The sequence below is a fragment of the Ochlerotatus camptorhynchus genome, unplaced genomic scaffold, assembly GCF_037179485.1.
Source record: "Ochlerotatus camptorhynchus isolate MF236.1 unplaced genomic scaffold, CSIRO-AGI_Acam_v1.1 ptg000173l, whole genome shotgun sequence".
NCBI classification, from domain to species: Eukaryota; Metazoa; Arthropoda; class Insecta; order Diptera; family Culicidae; genus Ochlerotatus; species Ochlerotatus camptorhynchus.
Genome location: NW_027040663.1, coordinates 169,060 through 187,500, shown reverse-complemented (window position 1 = coordinate 187,500; position 18,441 = coordinate 169,060). Strand labels below are relative to the sequence as shown.

The following is an 18,441-nucleotide window of genomic DNA, read 5'->3' as shown; positions in this document are numbered from 1 at the left end:
AATCACTCAAAACATGCCGTGCGACAGCTCTTTCTTCATGGTTTCTCGCCAATAGACTTTCGATAAACTTTAAATGCATCATTGACCACATTGGCCACTCTCGGAACATCCAGTATGCCCCCGGGGGAACCTGGAGCAGAGGACAATTTCATTTTTACACCAAAAAATGCCGTGCGACAGCTCATTCTTCATGGTTTTTTATGAATAGGCATTCATTCAACTTCAAATGGATCAGTGACCACATTGGCAGCTCTCGGAATCACGGGATATCCCCGGGGGGAACCTGTAGTAGGGGGCAATTGCTATTTTACTCGAAAACATGCCGAGCGACAGCTCTTTCTTCATGGATTTTCATGAATATGCTTTCTATAGACTTAAAGTGAATCATTGACTACATTGGCCGCTCTCGGAACCACTGGATACCCCCAGGGGAACCTGTAGCAGGGGACAATTGCGTTTTTACTCAAAAACATGCCGTGCAACAGCTCTTTCTTCATGGATTTTCATGAAATGAATATTTAATTCTATAGAATTGAAGTGGATCATTGATCACATTGACCTTTCCGGAATGGAATGCCCTGGGGGGAACATGTAGTAGGATGCAATCACATTTTTACACAAAACAATGCCATTGCGGAGCTCTTTCTGGAACCAGCAGATGCCCCAGGATAACATGTAAGAGGGAAATTGTATTTTCACTTCACAATGCCGTTCGACAGCTCGAACTATCTGAAGTCATCAAATGGACCATTGACTACTAACAGTGGATAGGGAGATTAGGTCTTTAAACTCTGGTTGTAGACCAATAAAAGTCTCTCTCTTGTATTAATGTGCCATTTCCTTCATTTCAAATAAACAATAGTGACAGTGCGAATAAACCATTCTTATTTGAAAAGTTGCGCTTTTAATCTGGGTTCCAAAGCTATTTGCTATTTGCAAAGCTATGTATTATTAATTATTTATTATTTATAAATTAAGAATGCCATTGAAAATTGTAGGAAAACGTTAAAATGGAACCGCCCAATATGATGTTGGACCACCATTTGCTTCAATAACAGCTTGGATTCGTCTGGGAATCGATTCATAAAGTTTTTGGATGGCTTTTAGTGGAATGTTGTACCATTCTTGGATCAGAAGATGTTCATGCGTTTTCAACGACGATGGAGGAGGAAAAACGCTTCGAATACGAGCTTACAACGTCGACCAAAGTGGCTCAATTATATTTAAATCCGACGAATGTGCTGGCCATGGCAGGTGTGTAAAGTCCTCGTCATGTTCCGCACAACAGGTTCCCCACAGGGCATTTCAGTGACTCCGGAATGGTCAATGTGGTCAATGATCCACTTCAATTCTATAGAAAGCATATTCATGAAAATCCATGAAGAAAGAGCTGTCGTACGGCATGTTTTTGAGTAAAAACGCAATTGTCCCCTGCTACAGGTTCCCCTGGGGGTATCCATTGGTTTCGAGAGCGGCCAATGTGGTCAATGATTCACTTTAAGTCTATAGAAAGAATATTCATGAAAATCCATGAAGAAAGAGCTGTCGCATGGCACGTTTTTGAGTTAAAAATAAATTGTCTCCTGCTACAGGTTCTCTCGGGGTATCCCGTGATTCCGAGAGCTGCCAATGTGGTCACTGATCCATTTGAAGTTGAATGAATGCCTATTCATAAAAAACCATGAAGAATGAGCTGTCACACGGCATGTTTTGGTGTAAAAATGCAATTGTCCTCTGCTCCAGTTTCCCTGGGGGAATACTGGATGTTCCGAGAGTTTCCAATGTGGTCAATGATGCATTTAAAGTTTATCGAAAGTCTATTGACGAGAAACCATGAAGAAAGAGCTGTCACACAGCATGTTTTGAGTTATTAAATGATCTGCCCGCATTCAGAACCCTCCACCAGAACCGATTCCAGGGAAATTGCCATATCTCGGTTGATTATAAGCCGATATTAGTTCTTGGCATATGATTCTCTTTAGAAATGGTTCTACTTTTGTTGTATTTACTGAAAATATATATATTTAACCAGCATCATATATAAAATTTCACCAAAAATTTAGCACGTTAGACAAGCCCTCCGGAAACCCGGAATATCTCCGGTATCCGGTGACCAGGATTATTTTCGTCGCTACACAGTAGAACAATATTAGTTTTCCAGTCAAATGCTCATAAAAGATTTAAAATGGGATCATATTTGACGAAGTTACAATACTCCAAAGTTGACCAAAAATTTGCCTATCCTAGTTATTTTGAGTAACCCCTGTATATGCTTGCTGGATACAGTCGGAAAGCTATTGGAGAAGATAATCCTCAACAGGCTAACGAAATGCACGGAGAGTGAGCATGGATTGTCGGTGAAGCAGTTCGGATTCCGGAAAGGGAGATCAACGGTGGATGCAATTCGGACAGTGGTCGAAAGTGCCGAGAAAGCGTCAAAACAGAAGCGGAGAGGAGATCGATATTGCGCCGTGATAACGATCGACGTGAAGAACGCATTCAACAGCGCCAGCTGGGAGGCCATCGCCAAAGCACTGCATGGAATGATTACCTGTGTATCATTATAAGGAGTTACTTCCAGAACCGGGTTCTAGTCTACGAGACGGACATGGGAGAGAAATCAATCCGGATCACGGCGGGTGTGCCACAAGGCTCCATGCTTGGCCCAACGCTCTGGAACGCGATGTACAACGGCGTGCTAACGCTGAAGCTGCCTAAAGGAGTCGAGATCGTAGGATTTGCGGACGACGTCGTGTTGGTGAGACGTTGGAAGAAGTGAAAATGCTGGTAACCGAGGTGATCGACACGGTTTCCAACTGGATGCAAGGAGCGAAGCTGCAGATAGCCCACCACAAAACGGAAGTGCTATTGGTCAGTAACTGTGAAGCTGTTCAGCGAGCAGAAATTACCGTCGGGGAGAACGCCATAGCATCAAAGCGCGTGCTGAAGTATCTTGGAGTGATACTCGATGACCGACTAAGCTTCAATAGCCACGTTGACTACGCATGTGAGAAGGCGACAAAGGCCATCAATGCGATAGCTAGAACAATTTCGACGGAAGCAGTATGCGTTATCGCCGGTATGATACCCATCGTCATCACCTTGGCGGAGGACACCGAATGCTATATGCGAAGAGATACCAGAGGAGTACGGACATTGGTGAGAACGGAGTCGATGGCTAAGTGGCAACAGGAGTGGGACGCAGCGGAGAACGGTAGATGGACACACAGGCTAATACCGATTCTTTCGACCTGGGTGAACAGGAAGCATGGAGAAGTCAACTTTCATTTGACGCAGTTCCTGTCTGGTCATGGCTGCTTCAGGAAGTACCTGCATCGCTTTGGACACACAACGTCACCCCTGTGTCCGGAGTGTGGCAACGTGGACGAAACGCCGGAGCACGTGGTTTTTGACTGCCCAAGATTTGAGGCAGTGCGAGTGGAGATGCCGGCCCTTAGCGCGAGAAATGTCTTCAGTGAAATGTGCCGGGATGAGAGGACGTGGAGCGTCGTCAGCAGGGCAGTGACGCAAATTTTGTCAGAGCTGCAGCGAAAATGGAGAGATGATCAGCGAGTTAGCAACGCCGGCTAGTTGAGCTAAAGAGAAGTGCTTGAGCACAGCCCCCCTCCCCCCCCGACGAAGTACTCTAGGGGAGTTCTGGGGGTTTAGTGGCTAAAGGCGAGTAAGGTTTTAGTGGTTAAGAGTCCCACACTGTGCCAGAAGTAGAACAAACACGCAACACAGTGACAGGCCGGGCTTTTGAAGCTTTCCTTACTATAAAAAAACACAAACACACACACACACACACACACACACACACACACACACACACACACACACACACACACACACACACACACACACACACACACACACACACACACACACACACACGCACACACACACACACACACACACACACACACACACACACACACACACATGTGCGCACGCACACAGGCGCGCACACACACAGGCGCGCACACACACACACACGCACACACACAGACACACACACACACACGCACACACACAGACACATACACACACACACACACACACACACACACACACACACACACACACACACACACCACACACACACATACACAGATAGCAACAATATTAGGCCCTCTGACCTTGTCCTGCAAGATGCTGTTTTTGTTCATCGCAACCGACTCGTTCCTGAGATTGAAAGTGGTAGTCCTGTGATCCACCCAGTCTGCGCTCAGACTCAACAGATTACTGGCATGCCTCCCTCATATTCTTCTTCTCAACTTCGTATCTTCTATCAAAATGTCCGTGGACTCCGAACGAAGATCGATGCCTTCTATCTCGCTGCGGCAGATTCGGAGTATGATGTGATAGTTCTAACCGAGACGTGGCTCGACACTTGCATCCTATCAACTCAGCTATTTGGTGGATCATTCACTGTTTTTCGGACTGATCGCAATCCACTGAACAGTAGAAAGCTGCGCGGCGGTGGAGTTTTGATTGCAGTGTCTACCAGATTGTGCTGCTGTGTCGACCCAGCTCCAGTTAGTGATGCTTTGGAACAGCTGTGGGTAAAAATCAAATTGCAAACGTGTTCAGTCAGTATTGGAGTATTATATCTACCACCTGATCGTAGAGATGATCTGTCCCTCATTCAGCTTCATAGCGATTCTGTTAGTTCAGTAATATCATGCTTGAAACCTCATGATTTTGCGCTTCAGTTCGGTGACTACAATCACCCCAACATGCATTGGACTGCTTCAGAGGATGGCGGACTTCATATAGATTCCAGTATATCCCGTTTTTCAACTTCGGATGGTGCTCTATATGATGCCTTTTGTTTCAATGGTCTGACGCAAATCAACTCTGTGAAAAATGCCAGTTCTCGTACTCTTGACTTAGTACTGGTGAACGATACAGCACTACCTAACTGCAGCATTTCTGAAGCGGTTGAATCTCTTGTAGAACTCGACACTGCACATCCCGCTATTGAGGTTGCCGTTTCTTTGCCGTCACCAGTGAGATTTGATCAGCCACACGAGAACCCGCAATTTGATTTCCGCCGTGTCAACTATGACTTGATGAGTGAAGCATTTTCTGTGATTGATTGGCAATTTTTGGATGACGAACGAGATCTGGATGACATCGTTGAGTCGTTCAACTCTGAGATACGTCGTGTTATCGAAGCTCACGTGCTACTTCAGCGTCCTACTCTGAAACCTCCATGGACAAACAATCGGCTTCGTAGATTGAAGCGCCGTCGACGTACTGCTCTTCGGAAATTCAAACGTAATCGATCACAACACCTGAAACGTCGTTTTGTTCTGGCCAGCAATAAATACACTAGCTTTAACCGCGAAATGTATGCTCGTTATATAGACCGTACGCAGAGAAATCTACGCCTGCATCCCAAACGTTTCTGGTCATTTGTTCGGTCGAAGCGAAAGGAAAATGGATTACCTTCGTCTATGTATCTCGGTGCCCGCTCTGCTAGCACAGATGCCCACAAGTGTGAGCTGTTTGCTGATCACTTCAAGAGTGCCTTCTCGGACATGTCGATTTCGTCCTCGCATCTAAATGCAGCCATCCATGACACACCATCAGATAGGCTCGACTTTGGAATTTTCCAAATCACTGAGGAGCACGTACAAAAAGCGATACGTAAACTTAAACATTCTGCGTCATACGGTTCGGATGGTATTCCTGCATGCATTCTTAAGAATTGCTCAAGTGTCTTATTGATGCCGCTAGTGAAATTGTTTAATATTTCATTACAGCGAATGACATTCCCATCCGCGTGGAAGACTTCGGTCATGATTCCTATTCACAAAAAGGGGGACAAGTGTGATATTTCCAATTACCGCGGGATAACGTCGTTGAATGCTTGCTCCAAACTCTTTGAGATAACCGTGAACGATGCCTTGTTCGAAGCTAGCAAGAATTACATCTCTAGTGCCCAGCATGGATTTTTTCCAAAAAGATCTGTGACAACGAACCTCACTCAATTCACTTCATTGTGCATTCGATCGATGGACGCTGGCATGCAAGTAGATGCTATATACACTGATTTCAAAGCTGCATTCGACCGAGTGAACCATGCTATTCTGCTTCGAAAACTCGAGAAATTTGGAGTATCCGTCGCCTTTGTTCGTTGGTTCGAATCATACCTGTCAGGACGGTCTATGAAAGTTAAATTAGGCTCCTCACATTCAACCGCCTTCCCGATTGTATCCGGAGTTCCACAAGGGAGCAACCTAGGCCCCCTATTGTTTTCGCTTTTCATTAATGATGCATCGTTTGTTTTACCATCTGGAAATCGTGTTTTCTACGCCGATGATGTTAAGATTTACATGGTAATCACATGCATCGAGGACTGTGCCTACCTGCAGAGTTTGTTGGAGTCATTTGAGGATTGGAGCAAACGGAACTTACTGGAACTGTGTGTAACGAAATGCAACACTATTTCGTTTTCCAGAAAACGTCATCCGATCATCTTCCACTATCGTCTTGCTGGTCATGATCTAGAACGGCTGAATCAGGTTAGAGACCTTGGTGTGTTATTGGACTCTGAACTTAACCTCCGGACACATTATGCTGATGTGATTTCAAAAGCGAATAGGCAGCTTGGATTTATCTTTAAACTTGCCGATGGATTCCATGACCCTCTGTGTCTGAAATCACTGTACTGCTGTAATAGTTTGGTGTCCGTACAGCAGTATATGGGTTGACCGTATAGAATCGGTTCAAAGAAAATTTGTGCGCCTAGCTCTTCGTTATCTACCTTGGCGTGAACATCTAAATCTACCTCCCTACGAACATCGATGCATGCTGTTAGGAATTGAAACACTGGAGAAACGAAGGTCTGACATGCAAGCGGTTTTTGTCGCCAAAGTATTAACTAGTGAGGTGGATGCACCTGCCATTCTTGCCGATATCAACGTTTATGTACCTGAACGCCCCCTTCGTCGGCGTAACTTCCTGCATTTGGCATCCCGCAACAGTCGATACGGGCAACACGACCCAATACGGTTCATGGCCTCTCGCTTCAATGATGTATCTGAGCTTTTCGACTTTGAAGCTTCCGCAGCTACTTTTCAACGCCGCCTAAGTAATCGATTGTAAAGCTGTTATGTGCATGGATTGATTATGAGCAGGACTTGACAATCAATGACGATGCTGCACTGTTGCTGACACACTTTTATGACACTGACCGCATTTTAACGTTTTTAATTTACACTGTAGTAATTATTGTATTTTGCATTGTTTTTGCTGTGAACTGTGTAATTGTTAATGTTTAGTTTCTGTTTCTATGTACTTAATTTAAGAAAAGAAACAGGGTTTTTATGCCAATTTGAGTTCACCATGACTCAATTTGGCTTTTCCCTGTCCAACTTCATTAAGACAACCTTGTCAGATGGAGGAATACAAATAAACAAATAAACAAATAAACAAATATACATATGTGGTTTTCTTAATACATTCAATATGAAATTGTCTTTTCGTGTAGTAGAGTGGGTTTTGCTTTTAATATGAGACTGTATGTAATTTAACCTTCAAGTCTGATGATGTAAAACAATAAAACAAATAGTTGGCAATGTGATCGCGCGGTAGTTGCAGTAAACCTACTTGTCATCCTTTTTGTAGATAGTGCATTTGACACTTCTCCGGTAGTATATCCTCCTTCAAAATCTTTCCAATTACCCGTGCAGCACTCTAGCTTATGCATCACCACCGTATTTTAATAGCACGCTTGGTAGTAGGTCAACACCAGCTGCTGACCGATCTCCTCCTTACCATCGCCGTTGTAGTGCTCGTCATAATTCTTCTTCCACCTCTCAATCACCTCACACTCATTCGTGAAAAGGTTGCCGTCTAAGTCGACTTAGGTTTTGTGTGAATTTTTAGCTTCTCGTGGAACTTCCGTGTGTCGTTTACGCGGTACAGCTGTTTAATCGCCTCGCGGTCTCAGTCTTCCTGCTGGCATTTTTTTCTTCGAAAAACTGAGTTTTATCTGTTCCGTGCTTGTCTGTATTGCTTCACTTTCAACCTCATGGTACTGCAGCATTCTTCGCCGTCTAACCAGTAATTTATTCGGTCCGGATTCGCAGTAATACCTATGGCGGAACGGATGTCCCTTCACCCATCTTCAAGAGTAGCTGCGCCAAGCTGCTTCTCTATGGGTAGTGCAGCTTTCAGCTGCTGCGCATATTCCTGGGCAACTCCAGCGTTCCGTCTGAGTGTTGAACACCGTCGAAAATTTTTAGCGCATACAGACTGTAACTAAGTAGTGGTTCGAATTTATGTTCACACTGCAATATGATGTCAGAAAAGAATTTTCCAGCGATTAGAACTAGGTGGATTGGATTTTTGTGTTGGTCAGATGATCTGCAGGTGGCTTTGTGGATATCTTTGCGGGGGGAAAAACCGAAGTTCACGCATTGTTAGCCGTTGTCATTCCATACGGCATGCAGGTTGTTTACCCCGATTACTGGTCTGTACATTGCCTCCGGTCCTACCTGTGCGTCATGTCACCGATGTCACGTCCTGTTGCATGCAACCGTCGTCGTCAGGTCTTATTTCAATTTGGCAGTGCACGTTGATGATGATGTAGTTGAAGAAACGGCCCTTGATCCTCAGCTTGCACATCCTCGCGTTGATCGGCTGCCAACTAATCACGCATTGGCGCATCTTACAACGCACTACAAAGTCGATTCCCAGCTCGTTGGTGAAGCTATTGTTTACAAAAGTACTTACGTCGATTTGGCTATTTGCTTAAGATATTTTGCCACACAATAATACTTTACGCCCACGAAAGTCGTACATTTTCCAACCTAAAAAATTCCTGGACCGGACCGAGAATCAAACCCAGTCTCCTCCTCCAGTATGGCCATGCTTTATAAAGTCTGGTCCACTTAGAATTCGGACACACAAAACAAAAAATGCAAAACTACTCCGACGGCGTTCGGATGAACTCACGGACTTTCTTTGAAATTCCTGCCATCATCTGCCGCACACTGAACTGGTCAACCACAGCGGCTATTTTTTTCCAACATCGAGTCAGCTGTGCAGCGTCCTGAGTCGGCTTTGCAGTTAGCCTTAATGAAAGGTAGTATACTTTGAGTCCATCATTTTGTTGGTGATGAAAAGCTTGGTTTTGAGTCCGCATCATAAAATTCCTTGCCAGATCATCAGTTTCCGGGCGAATTTATCGGAAAAAACAAAATTGAATTTGCCCTGTCTTGTGGCCGACAAAAATTTTGTCCGGGAACCTGCCTGAAATCGGCAATTTCCAACTTTTCGCGATATTTCGAACTGACCACGTCGGATTTTCGATGTGGGTGTGCAGGATCTGTCTGATCAGAGCTGTAAATTCAGATTTACTCAATTTTCTTTTCTATTCTTCCATCTTGTACAATTTTTTTAATACTACACGTTTCGAGACGAGACTTTCACCACTGAAACACGTATATTTTCAAAACCAATCGCTGTCAATACATTTCAAATCCGACCACTAGAGGAGCTGCTATATAATAAATAAAGTGTTCGGATTCTAAGTGGACCAGGCTTTAAATGCACGTTTCGGGAAAAAAAATGCCAAATTGTAAAATACCATGTGGTTTTTCATAACTTATCCAGAACCGTGCTCAGGATTTTTGATTAGGTGGCGAACTCTCATTTTTGCTCTTTCATTTTTACGATGTCCTCAGCACATTCCAAAAGGGTAGCGGCAAGGGGAAGGAGATATTGCAAAAAAAAATATCACTATTGTGCATACGTCTAAAAATCAAAGCTACCTATCTCTTTCACATCGTCACTGGTCTTCCTATATCCTTCCTATGAAGTCGCTGCCCAACTAGCGCACGTCGGTTTAGTACTGGCATCACTGTTTTCTCTGACATTCATGGAATTTGAGACTAAGTCAAAAGTGAGTAGGATTTCACTCAAAATCGTGAAAAGTGCGGCTTAAGTATGCTTCAGTTAAAATCCGGAAGTGAGAAATCAACTTAAAACATTGAGTAGTCAAAATATTATCCAGGTTATCCAGTTTATTCCAGTCCATGTCAACAGCATCTCGCATCACCTTGTCAGTTCTCTTGAACTTCCGCTTGATAATCGCCCAATATGTACTGTTAGATCAGGTGGGATTGGTGGCAGTTGAGAAGATTGATGTGTTTCTCAATGAAATCTACCAGTTTTCATGGCATCACTGAACTACACTCCGGTATCTCCGGGCTGTAGTAGCAGTATGCCAAATCTAGCCAAAACTTCACAGGTCCACAGCTGTACATCCAGCTCCAGATCGTCAGCTTCTGGGAGCATTTGTTGGTAAAAGCGAACTTAAACATGTCGGAAATATCTCCTCGTACCGGGGTCTTTTTATAAGTTTTTTTTTTATTATTATTATGGGTTGATTCAACGTTTTTTGATTTTCGATGAATTTGTGCATAATCAACTAGAACTGACCAACTAACTGCATTTCTATAAAATAAACTGTGGTTCCTGATTTTAACTGAAGCACACTTTATTTAAAATTAAGTAAAACTACTACTTATTTTTGAGTAAATGTTTCTAAAAATGCTGGACACTAACAAACTTTACTCAAACTTTAGTAATATTTTTACTTAATTTTGCGCAACCCTACTTTTTACGATTTTGAATGAAATCAGAATCATATTCTGAGAACGTACGCTTTCTTTACACGCAATTTGGACAAACTTAATCTATGTATGGGTTTCCTGTTTTTAGCATACATATGAATGCCAGAACTTTGTTATAAATCAATCAAAAGTAATAAAAAATCTAACTACAAAGCTTAGGGAATACCAGACTTTTTAATACCAATATTGAATATTGAATCACGGTTTTACTCACACAGACTCATTTATAGAGCATATATGTTGGGTTTGTCTGATGAGGCACAAGAGTCGCTTCTTCTTCTTCTTATTCCTCGCTTTTTAATCTTATTGCTTATCGACAGTTATTAATTGAGATCTTTCGATGCCTGTACCATTTTTGCATTAGTATAATTGTGTGGCAAGTACAATCATATTCAGGGAAGTCGAGAAATTTTCCAACCCCAAAAATTTCTAGACCGGACCGGGAATCGAACCCAATCACTTTCAGCATGGTCTTGCTTTGTAGCTGCGCCTTTTGGACTGAGCTAAGAAAGGCCCCAGAAAGAGTCGCAAAATACAGTTATAAAAATGTTTTGTAAAGTCAGGGCCCCCAATATGGAGGGGGCTCGGCTCAGATACATCAATCATATCCTTCTCAATATATGATTCCAGAAATTAATCGTTGGTTATTTTTGTATTTGTATAAAGCTTTGAAAACTTGAAACAATAGTGTTGATAATATGAAAATAAAAATTAAAACTATCACTTGTAGGGTAATTTGCCCATTGTTGCACACGTTATTTTTGTTATATCGTGTTTTTTTATGAGGTTGAAAACGATTTTAAAGTAGAAATTCCTCACGAAATATTTCAATGCGATCAATGAAGCAATTACAGAACCAATAAGCAATGTATATTCATAAAAGCTTTCATTTTAATAACTTTTTTGAATGCGCCTCAGAGCCCAATGGTTGCACGCGAAATCCTATTATTGCACACATCGTATCTAATTATTGCACACCCATAAAATATGGTTAAATGCATCTTAAAATTAATGAAGTAGGGTTATTAGCTTAAATAAAACAGTAAAAAGGTTATCTTCCATTTAATTCCACTATATTAATGTTGGTATCCAGGACAGATACGTATTTAGACTACAATTTATTGAACTAGCCAACAATAAAAGTAAAATGTACGTAGTAGCTGTTTTATAAGTAACGTTGCATACATTTATGCGTTATCTCTATTGACAATAATCCAGGACTCCTGGAATGATTGCATTGCATGGTGAGCTTGTAATACCTTATTTTACAACTGAGGATTATTAACTGAAAAATTAAGAAATCACCTGAAGCCAAAATTACTTAGAATATGTATGATCACTGTCTAGCATGATTGGTAAACTTTATAATCATCGATATATGCTGCACAGTAAGCAATATGAAGAATCTCTACTCAAGTAACCACCAAGCCGATTTTGCCTCATAAGGGCCTTAAATTTTAATATTAGCCTTGCATCAACATTATGTAAGGTGTCTATTTCTTCATTTCATTGAAATATGGAACACTTTTCGTGAAAAATCCCTCAATAGATGTTTTTAGTTTATACTTACTTTTATGCTTATTTGTCAATAAATTGGTTTGAAATGTTCTACAAAGTTGCTCAAAACATCAATACACATACATTTGACTGATATTATAGCACACTAGATCGCAAAATATGTGAGTTATTATTGATTTTGCGAAAAATATTTTTTGAACCTCTACTGCTTCGAAGTAGTGGCCAACATTGTTCAAAACTTCCGTATACACACATTTTCTGATTATGCCACCGCACTAGATTCTGAAATAGGTAATTAATTCTTGATTTTGCTAGACAAATGTTACATTCAAAGTGTTTTTATGTTACTTCATACGCGAAGTTTGCGATTTTCAAAGTTGGTTGGAAATGCTAACATGAAGCTTTAGTGTGATAATTTATTAGCTAGAGAATGATCTTTAGAAGAGGGTAGGTGGATAGTTCCGTTAGAGTACGAGCCTGTAGACTTGAAGACATACTTCAAATCTCCGCGTACATCGTACGGGCTAGGCAAAAGGTGTGCGTTAGACTTTATACTGTCGCATTAAGGTGATACGATACGTCACGTTTTTTTTGCTTTTTTTCTCTCGTTTCTATGTGTCAGTGAAATGATTATCATTGATGCTGTAGGGGTGTGAGTGTAAATTATGCATTGTCGCAACTACCGTGTAAACATACCTGCTAGAGTTCGTTATTAAGAGGTCGAATGTGAAACAGTTAATAAAACAAATAGAAAGTTGAAGAAAAAGTTATATCTTACAGCAAATTTCAACATTCATCATCTTTCACAGATTATATTTTTATCATCCACTATTTAAACCATTACTACATTTCTATTCAATTTGCCAATATCAACGATCTACCACCTCCCAAGGACATCCCTTTCTATTCAGACAAATATCATACGTCTCCGCCAAGTCCAACCAAGTCAAGTAATCATAGTAGATTAATTCAAAGCCACACTTTGTATACTTTGGTTACACACGACCGGTCCAAAAATGATTCCAGCACTCAAACCTCCAGGTACATGGTAAGAAAAAAATACCCAAATAAGTTATTTTCACACATCTCGCCACTTTATTGCAGGAAGCCAAAAGTAGGTAAAGTGAGTCAAAGTAGTTTTCATTTACTTGTGTTCAAATCGTATTGAAATTTGCTTTCTACCCAAAAGTAAGTCAGTTATACCCAAGGGTAGGTGAATATGATCGTGATTATACTCAAAGTCAAAAGTTATCGTGTATGTTTTTGTTTTCGCGTCATTATTTTCCCGCCCTTTTAATATCAGCTGATGGTTTCAACCAGTGCAACCAGAATGACAAATACGTTTTCTTTAGAAGATTTGTATGTTTATTTACTCCCGTTTCTTTTTTGGAAAAACAAAATAAGAAATTGTTTTAATTTTTATTAGAGATGGTTTATTAATTGAACATAGTTGAAGCACCTTCAAAAGCAATAAAAATATTGTTTTTAAACACTTTGTTTCAATTGAATTGACAACACTGGATACGATGATAGTTAATTCGTACGCACACCTTCGTAATGTGGTGTGTAGAAAAAAGGTAAACAAAACTATTTCAGCTTACAAAATTATTCGCGGCTCGCGTTTTCAACGATGCAAATAGTATTATTTAAGTAAATATCGTCTTTAAAAGTGAATTAACTTTAAAGTGCTTGTAGAAGCACGTGTCGTAGTTGTTTTTAGTGTGGTTCTGAAAAGTGAAAGCTAGTGAAAACAGTTATTTAAATTACATGACCAGAGCAGAACAAAATCGACTGATCGTACTTTTTAATGCAAATATTGTGAATGCGTGAATGAATTGGTGGGAAAGTGTTCAAATATGTATCCAGATCTTATTCATACAATTTTGGCCCATTTTTTAAGGTATGTAATTAGTAATTTACTATTTTGTAGGAAGATATCTTTCGTACGCATACCAAACACATTTATTTAATAATCGTGGGGACAGCCATTGTTGCATGATGTGCCGTATCACCTTAATGGCCCTTCGCTCATTTTTAACTTCTATTCAATTTTCATACTGCCGTACTCTAACGGAACTATCCACCTACCCTCTTCTAAAGATCATTCTCTATCTAATAAATTATCACACTAAAGCTTCATGTTAGTATTTCCAACCAACTCTAGACAAATGTATTTTTTTTTGCCGTTTGATGTTTTGAACCACTTTGTAGATCATTTCAAACCAGTAGAAGATTATTGAAAATAATTATTAAGTAAAAACTTTTAATAAGGGATTTTGCACGAAAAACGTTCCATATTTCAATCAGATGAAGAAATAGACATCTAGTATCATGAGAAAAGTTTCTTGTTTTGATATTTTCTAAAAAACACCGCTGCTGAATATGAAATTTTGGAAAACGTAAAGCTTTGGATCTCATTAATCATTGATCTGTCAAAGAAGGGAATTTTTATATCCAGAAACTTTGACGAAGACACCACTAGTCATTAATGCACCTTCCATTCATTTTGACTAAAAAAATGTTTTAAGAAATTATGGAATAATAAGACATAATGAAAATATTTTGATTATGTAAACAACAAGAAAAGATTGTTAAGTTTGTGTTTGACACATAATACCTGCCAATTTTGCCACATGAGAGTCGCAATAAGCGATTTTGTAATTTATCTCACCCACTCTTCGCTCTTCACTCTTCGCGAAGAGGCGATCAGAAAAACGCTCATTGTGACTCTGTAAAAGCTAAATTTGCTGGTTTGATGTGTGAAACACAAACTTTACAATATTTTCTTATTACTTACACATACAAAATATCATCATGATATCCTATTATTCTATAATTTCATAAAACATTTTTTTAGTCAAAATGAATGGAAGGCACCCTGATGCCAGATAATGACTTTTGGCCGTCTTTTCACAGTTTTGGACCACTGTGGGGCTCCGAAATGAAAATAGACCAAGGGCCGACGGGCGACTGAAAATGAAAGATAGTTAGTATTTCATACATGCACAATGTTTGATAAGTTTGTAAAACAGCGAAAATGAGACAGACGATAATTGAACGTTGGTACTTTATGTTGATAACAACATTCAGTAATACACTGGAGTCGTTTTTTACGCGGGTGATACGTCCCGCGTAAAAAAAACCGCGTAAATTCCGGAATCCGCGTAAAAAAAAACCGCGTAAATTCCGAAACCCGCGTAAAAAAAAACCGCGTCAAAAAAGACCGTGTAAGAAAAAACCGCGGAAAAAGCGATTTACCGCGTCAATTCTGAAATCCACGTAAAAAAAACCAAAATCCACGTAAAAAAAAAACCGCGTAAATTCCGGAATCCGCGAAAAAAAAAACCGCGTAAATTCCGAAATCCACGTAAAAAAAACCGCGTAAAAAAAACCGTGTAAAAAAAAAACCGCGTAAAAAGCGACTCCAGTGTATAATATTAAGATAAGATTCTTCCATACAAACACAAGCGATATATTACGCATTATGCATTACATTTGGTATAGACCTTTTTGACGTTTTATAGTCTTTCTCTATCCAGCACACACGAATGAATGAACGGTTTGTTTTCCCACTAATCTGTTCCCCTCTTGCTTGCACTCGTTCGATTTAAATGGTGCAGTAGTGTGCACCGATTAAACGTCAAAAAGCTCTATGTTCAGTACAAGTCCCCGGCAGGATGAAAGATAACCTTAGTTTCACGTACCCACTTGCAAATAGTAGATGTCGCCACACAACGTAAACAAAGGGTTTGTCCTTCACCACCGCAACGGTGTTTCTGTATGAGAAACAAAATTTTTGTTTCACCATGTGTGGATGTCAAACAACAGGCAAGAATGCCATATGAAAAGAGCGAATTCATGAATTTCGTGGTGAAATTCAATAAATCCATACAAATTGAACCGATTGAATGAGTTTCATCTTATATCATCGAATGGCAATCAAAATACTTTAATTTCTTCAGTTTTATTTTGCTCTTGAATTTGATCAGCCTTCAGAATATTGCTTTGAACATAGTTGTGCAATGAAGGTTTACTTTCCCGTGTTTCTCCTACGGGATAAGTAAAGTAAACGGCTGAAATTGACCTTCGACAGACGTACAAACTACACCGTTGTAATATCGTTGTACTCTTTTAAGCTAGTAACTCAAATTGTACATTATGCAGTACTAGCTGCACAAGTTTGTCGGATTAGCCAGAGGATACTGTAATAAGTACGCTCTTACTTGCGTAAAAACCATTCTTTCTTTGTTCATCAACTTTTTTTCAGTCTTTTGGTGACAGTCGTCCATACTTTTACTAGAGTACTGTAGTCGAAATCACCGAAAGTATTATCGCTCAATTCTCATTTGTTTCGATTAATTCGATGACAACCACATATTTTCGATTTACAAATCATATGTTTAGGCTTTTGGTTATGCTCAAAGACATACGAGATTATATAAAAAAAAATTCATTAACTGATTATGAATTGTGCATACGACTGAATATCAAAATGACTGGACTTCCTATGTCGCTAAAACCATGCATAAAGTGCTTATGTTTTACGAAAAATAGAGCTGTGAAAAAACATTTCCTCCAAACAGTTGGTGAAAATGGGGTAAAACACATACCTGCAAGGCTCTTCGGTCTATGGGACCACGTGCAATCGATTCCCAGGACAATTTCCCTTCGGAAAAGTTGTTTTTCATGGCCGGAATTCAGCGTGCTGTTGAGATATTGAATTTTGGATAATTTTGAACCCATTTTTGCCCATAGTGGGTTGGTTCAGTAGTTTGAGTAGTTCTACAACTTTCTAGACAAAAATACCTTTCTTCAGGGCAAAATGGTTTTTAATAGTAGACCATGATTCAGTTTATTTATTGCCGAATTTATGAGAACAATTCTTTTGAAATAACTTTTTGGATTTGGCCAATAAGTTCAATTAAGTTCGTAATATTTTAGACTCAGATACTTGGCACACTTGGCATACTTGGCACAGGTGGTCAAGGTAGATTTTCGTTGATCCTATTTCTTATATTTTTCCGCAGTTAGACTATTGCTTAGTTGCTAGTTTTGATGATTTAATGATTATTATTATGGTAAAAATGGTATCAATTTCTACGCACCTCAACGCGCTCTTCCTTTAATTCCACCTTCACGGCTAATTTTTCCCGCAGTAGTACGTCTGGATAATGGGTCTTATCGAAGGTTGCTTCCAGTTGCTCAAGTTGTTCTTCGGTAAAAATTGTGCGATGTCTCCTTTTCCGCTTAATATGGCTATCAGAGTTGAGAAAGGGATATCGTGGACGAAAACTACCATCACATGATACTAGTCCGACGGGTGAAAGCTGCGCGGAGAATAAATCATGCTGGATATAGCTGTGGCATGACGAGGGATATGTGACTGTTATTTTTTTTATGGGATAAAAGATCATACAATAATGTTGTTAATAATTGATCTTCAGTTGCAGATACGGTGGTCTTTACTTACTTCCTAGTAAATTTGATGATAGAAGGGGTATTTCTGAGGGAGTGTGCTGATGTAGGGGATTGATTCCAGAATAGTGAAAATAGTTGGTTGGACTATTTTTTATTGCATCGTGAGGGAACACCTGCGATATTTGTCTAGTATCCAACGATGAAAGTACTTTATCATGTATAGAATTTTTCGACATTTGAGAATTAAGTCCTAGTATGCTTTCAATGGTAAAAATCGACACAAAAGGCGATTTCTCTTTCGACAAGTTTGTTTGTACTCCGGGCTCTTCTTTTGCGTTCCTGGGATCTTCCAAATGCTCGTTACCGAACATTTTGACAAATTTAAATCTAACGTTCACACTCGATTGAAGAGTAATTACTGTAGTTCAGGCAAATTCACGTTTTTTATTAGTATTGCACGACTTTTTTTTATCACAGAAATCAATCAGAAATAATCACTTATATGGAGATGAAATTTATGTGATCACCGTGGATGATATAAAAAGATTAATTTGTAACGTTTAACATTACCGCTTACTTCAATCGTTAATGAAGGGGCTCCCCATAGCACGTATTTGACGTTTACGAAAGGTAGCGGTTGGATAAAGACAAACTGGGAATCTCGTATTTGTTTGGTAAAATGATTTAATGCTATGTTCAGACTAGGGTGTTATAACATGTTAAAAGGCTGTCTTGATGAAAGTTTTCTTGTCGATAATTATTATAACAGCATCTCAAACTTGACAATAGGCTTTTCATTGCTAAACTTTATCTAGCAGATAGTTCATCGAAGATATCCAATAAATAAATATTG

General features: G+C 39.9%; 1 protein-coding gene across 1 annotated transcript in view; it reads right to left on the bottom strand.

Moving 5' to 3' along the window:
- Positions 1–17,959, bottom strand: part of LOC135701681 (paired mesoderm homeobox protein 2B-like) — a 55,431-nt gene extending 37,472 nt beyond the window's left edge. Inside the window, exons 1-2 of the mRNA XM_065222537.1 lie at positions 17,641–17,959; positions 17,276–17,553 (exon numbers count right to left, since the gene is read on the bottom strand). Coding sequence (XP_065078609.1) covers positions 17,276–17,553; positions 17,641–17,959 — 597 coding nt within the window. The remainder of the gene's footprint in view (positions 1–17,275; positions 17,554–17,640) is intronic.
- Between the last annotated feature and the right edge of the window lie 482 nt (positions 17,960–18,441).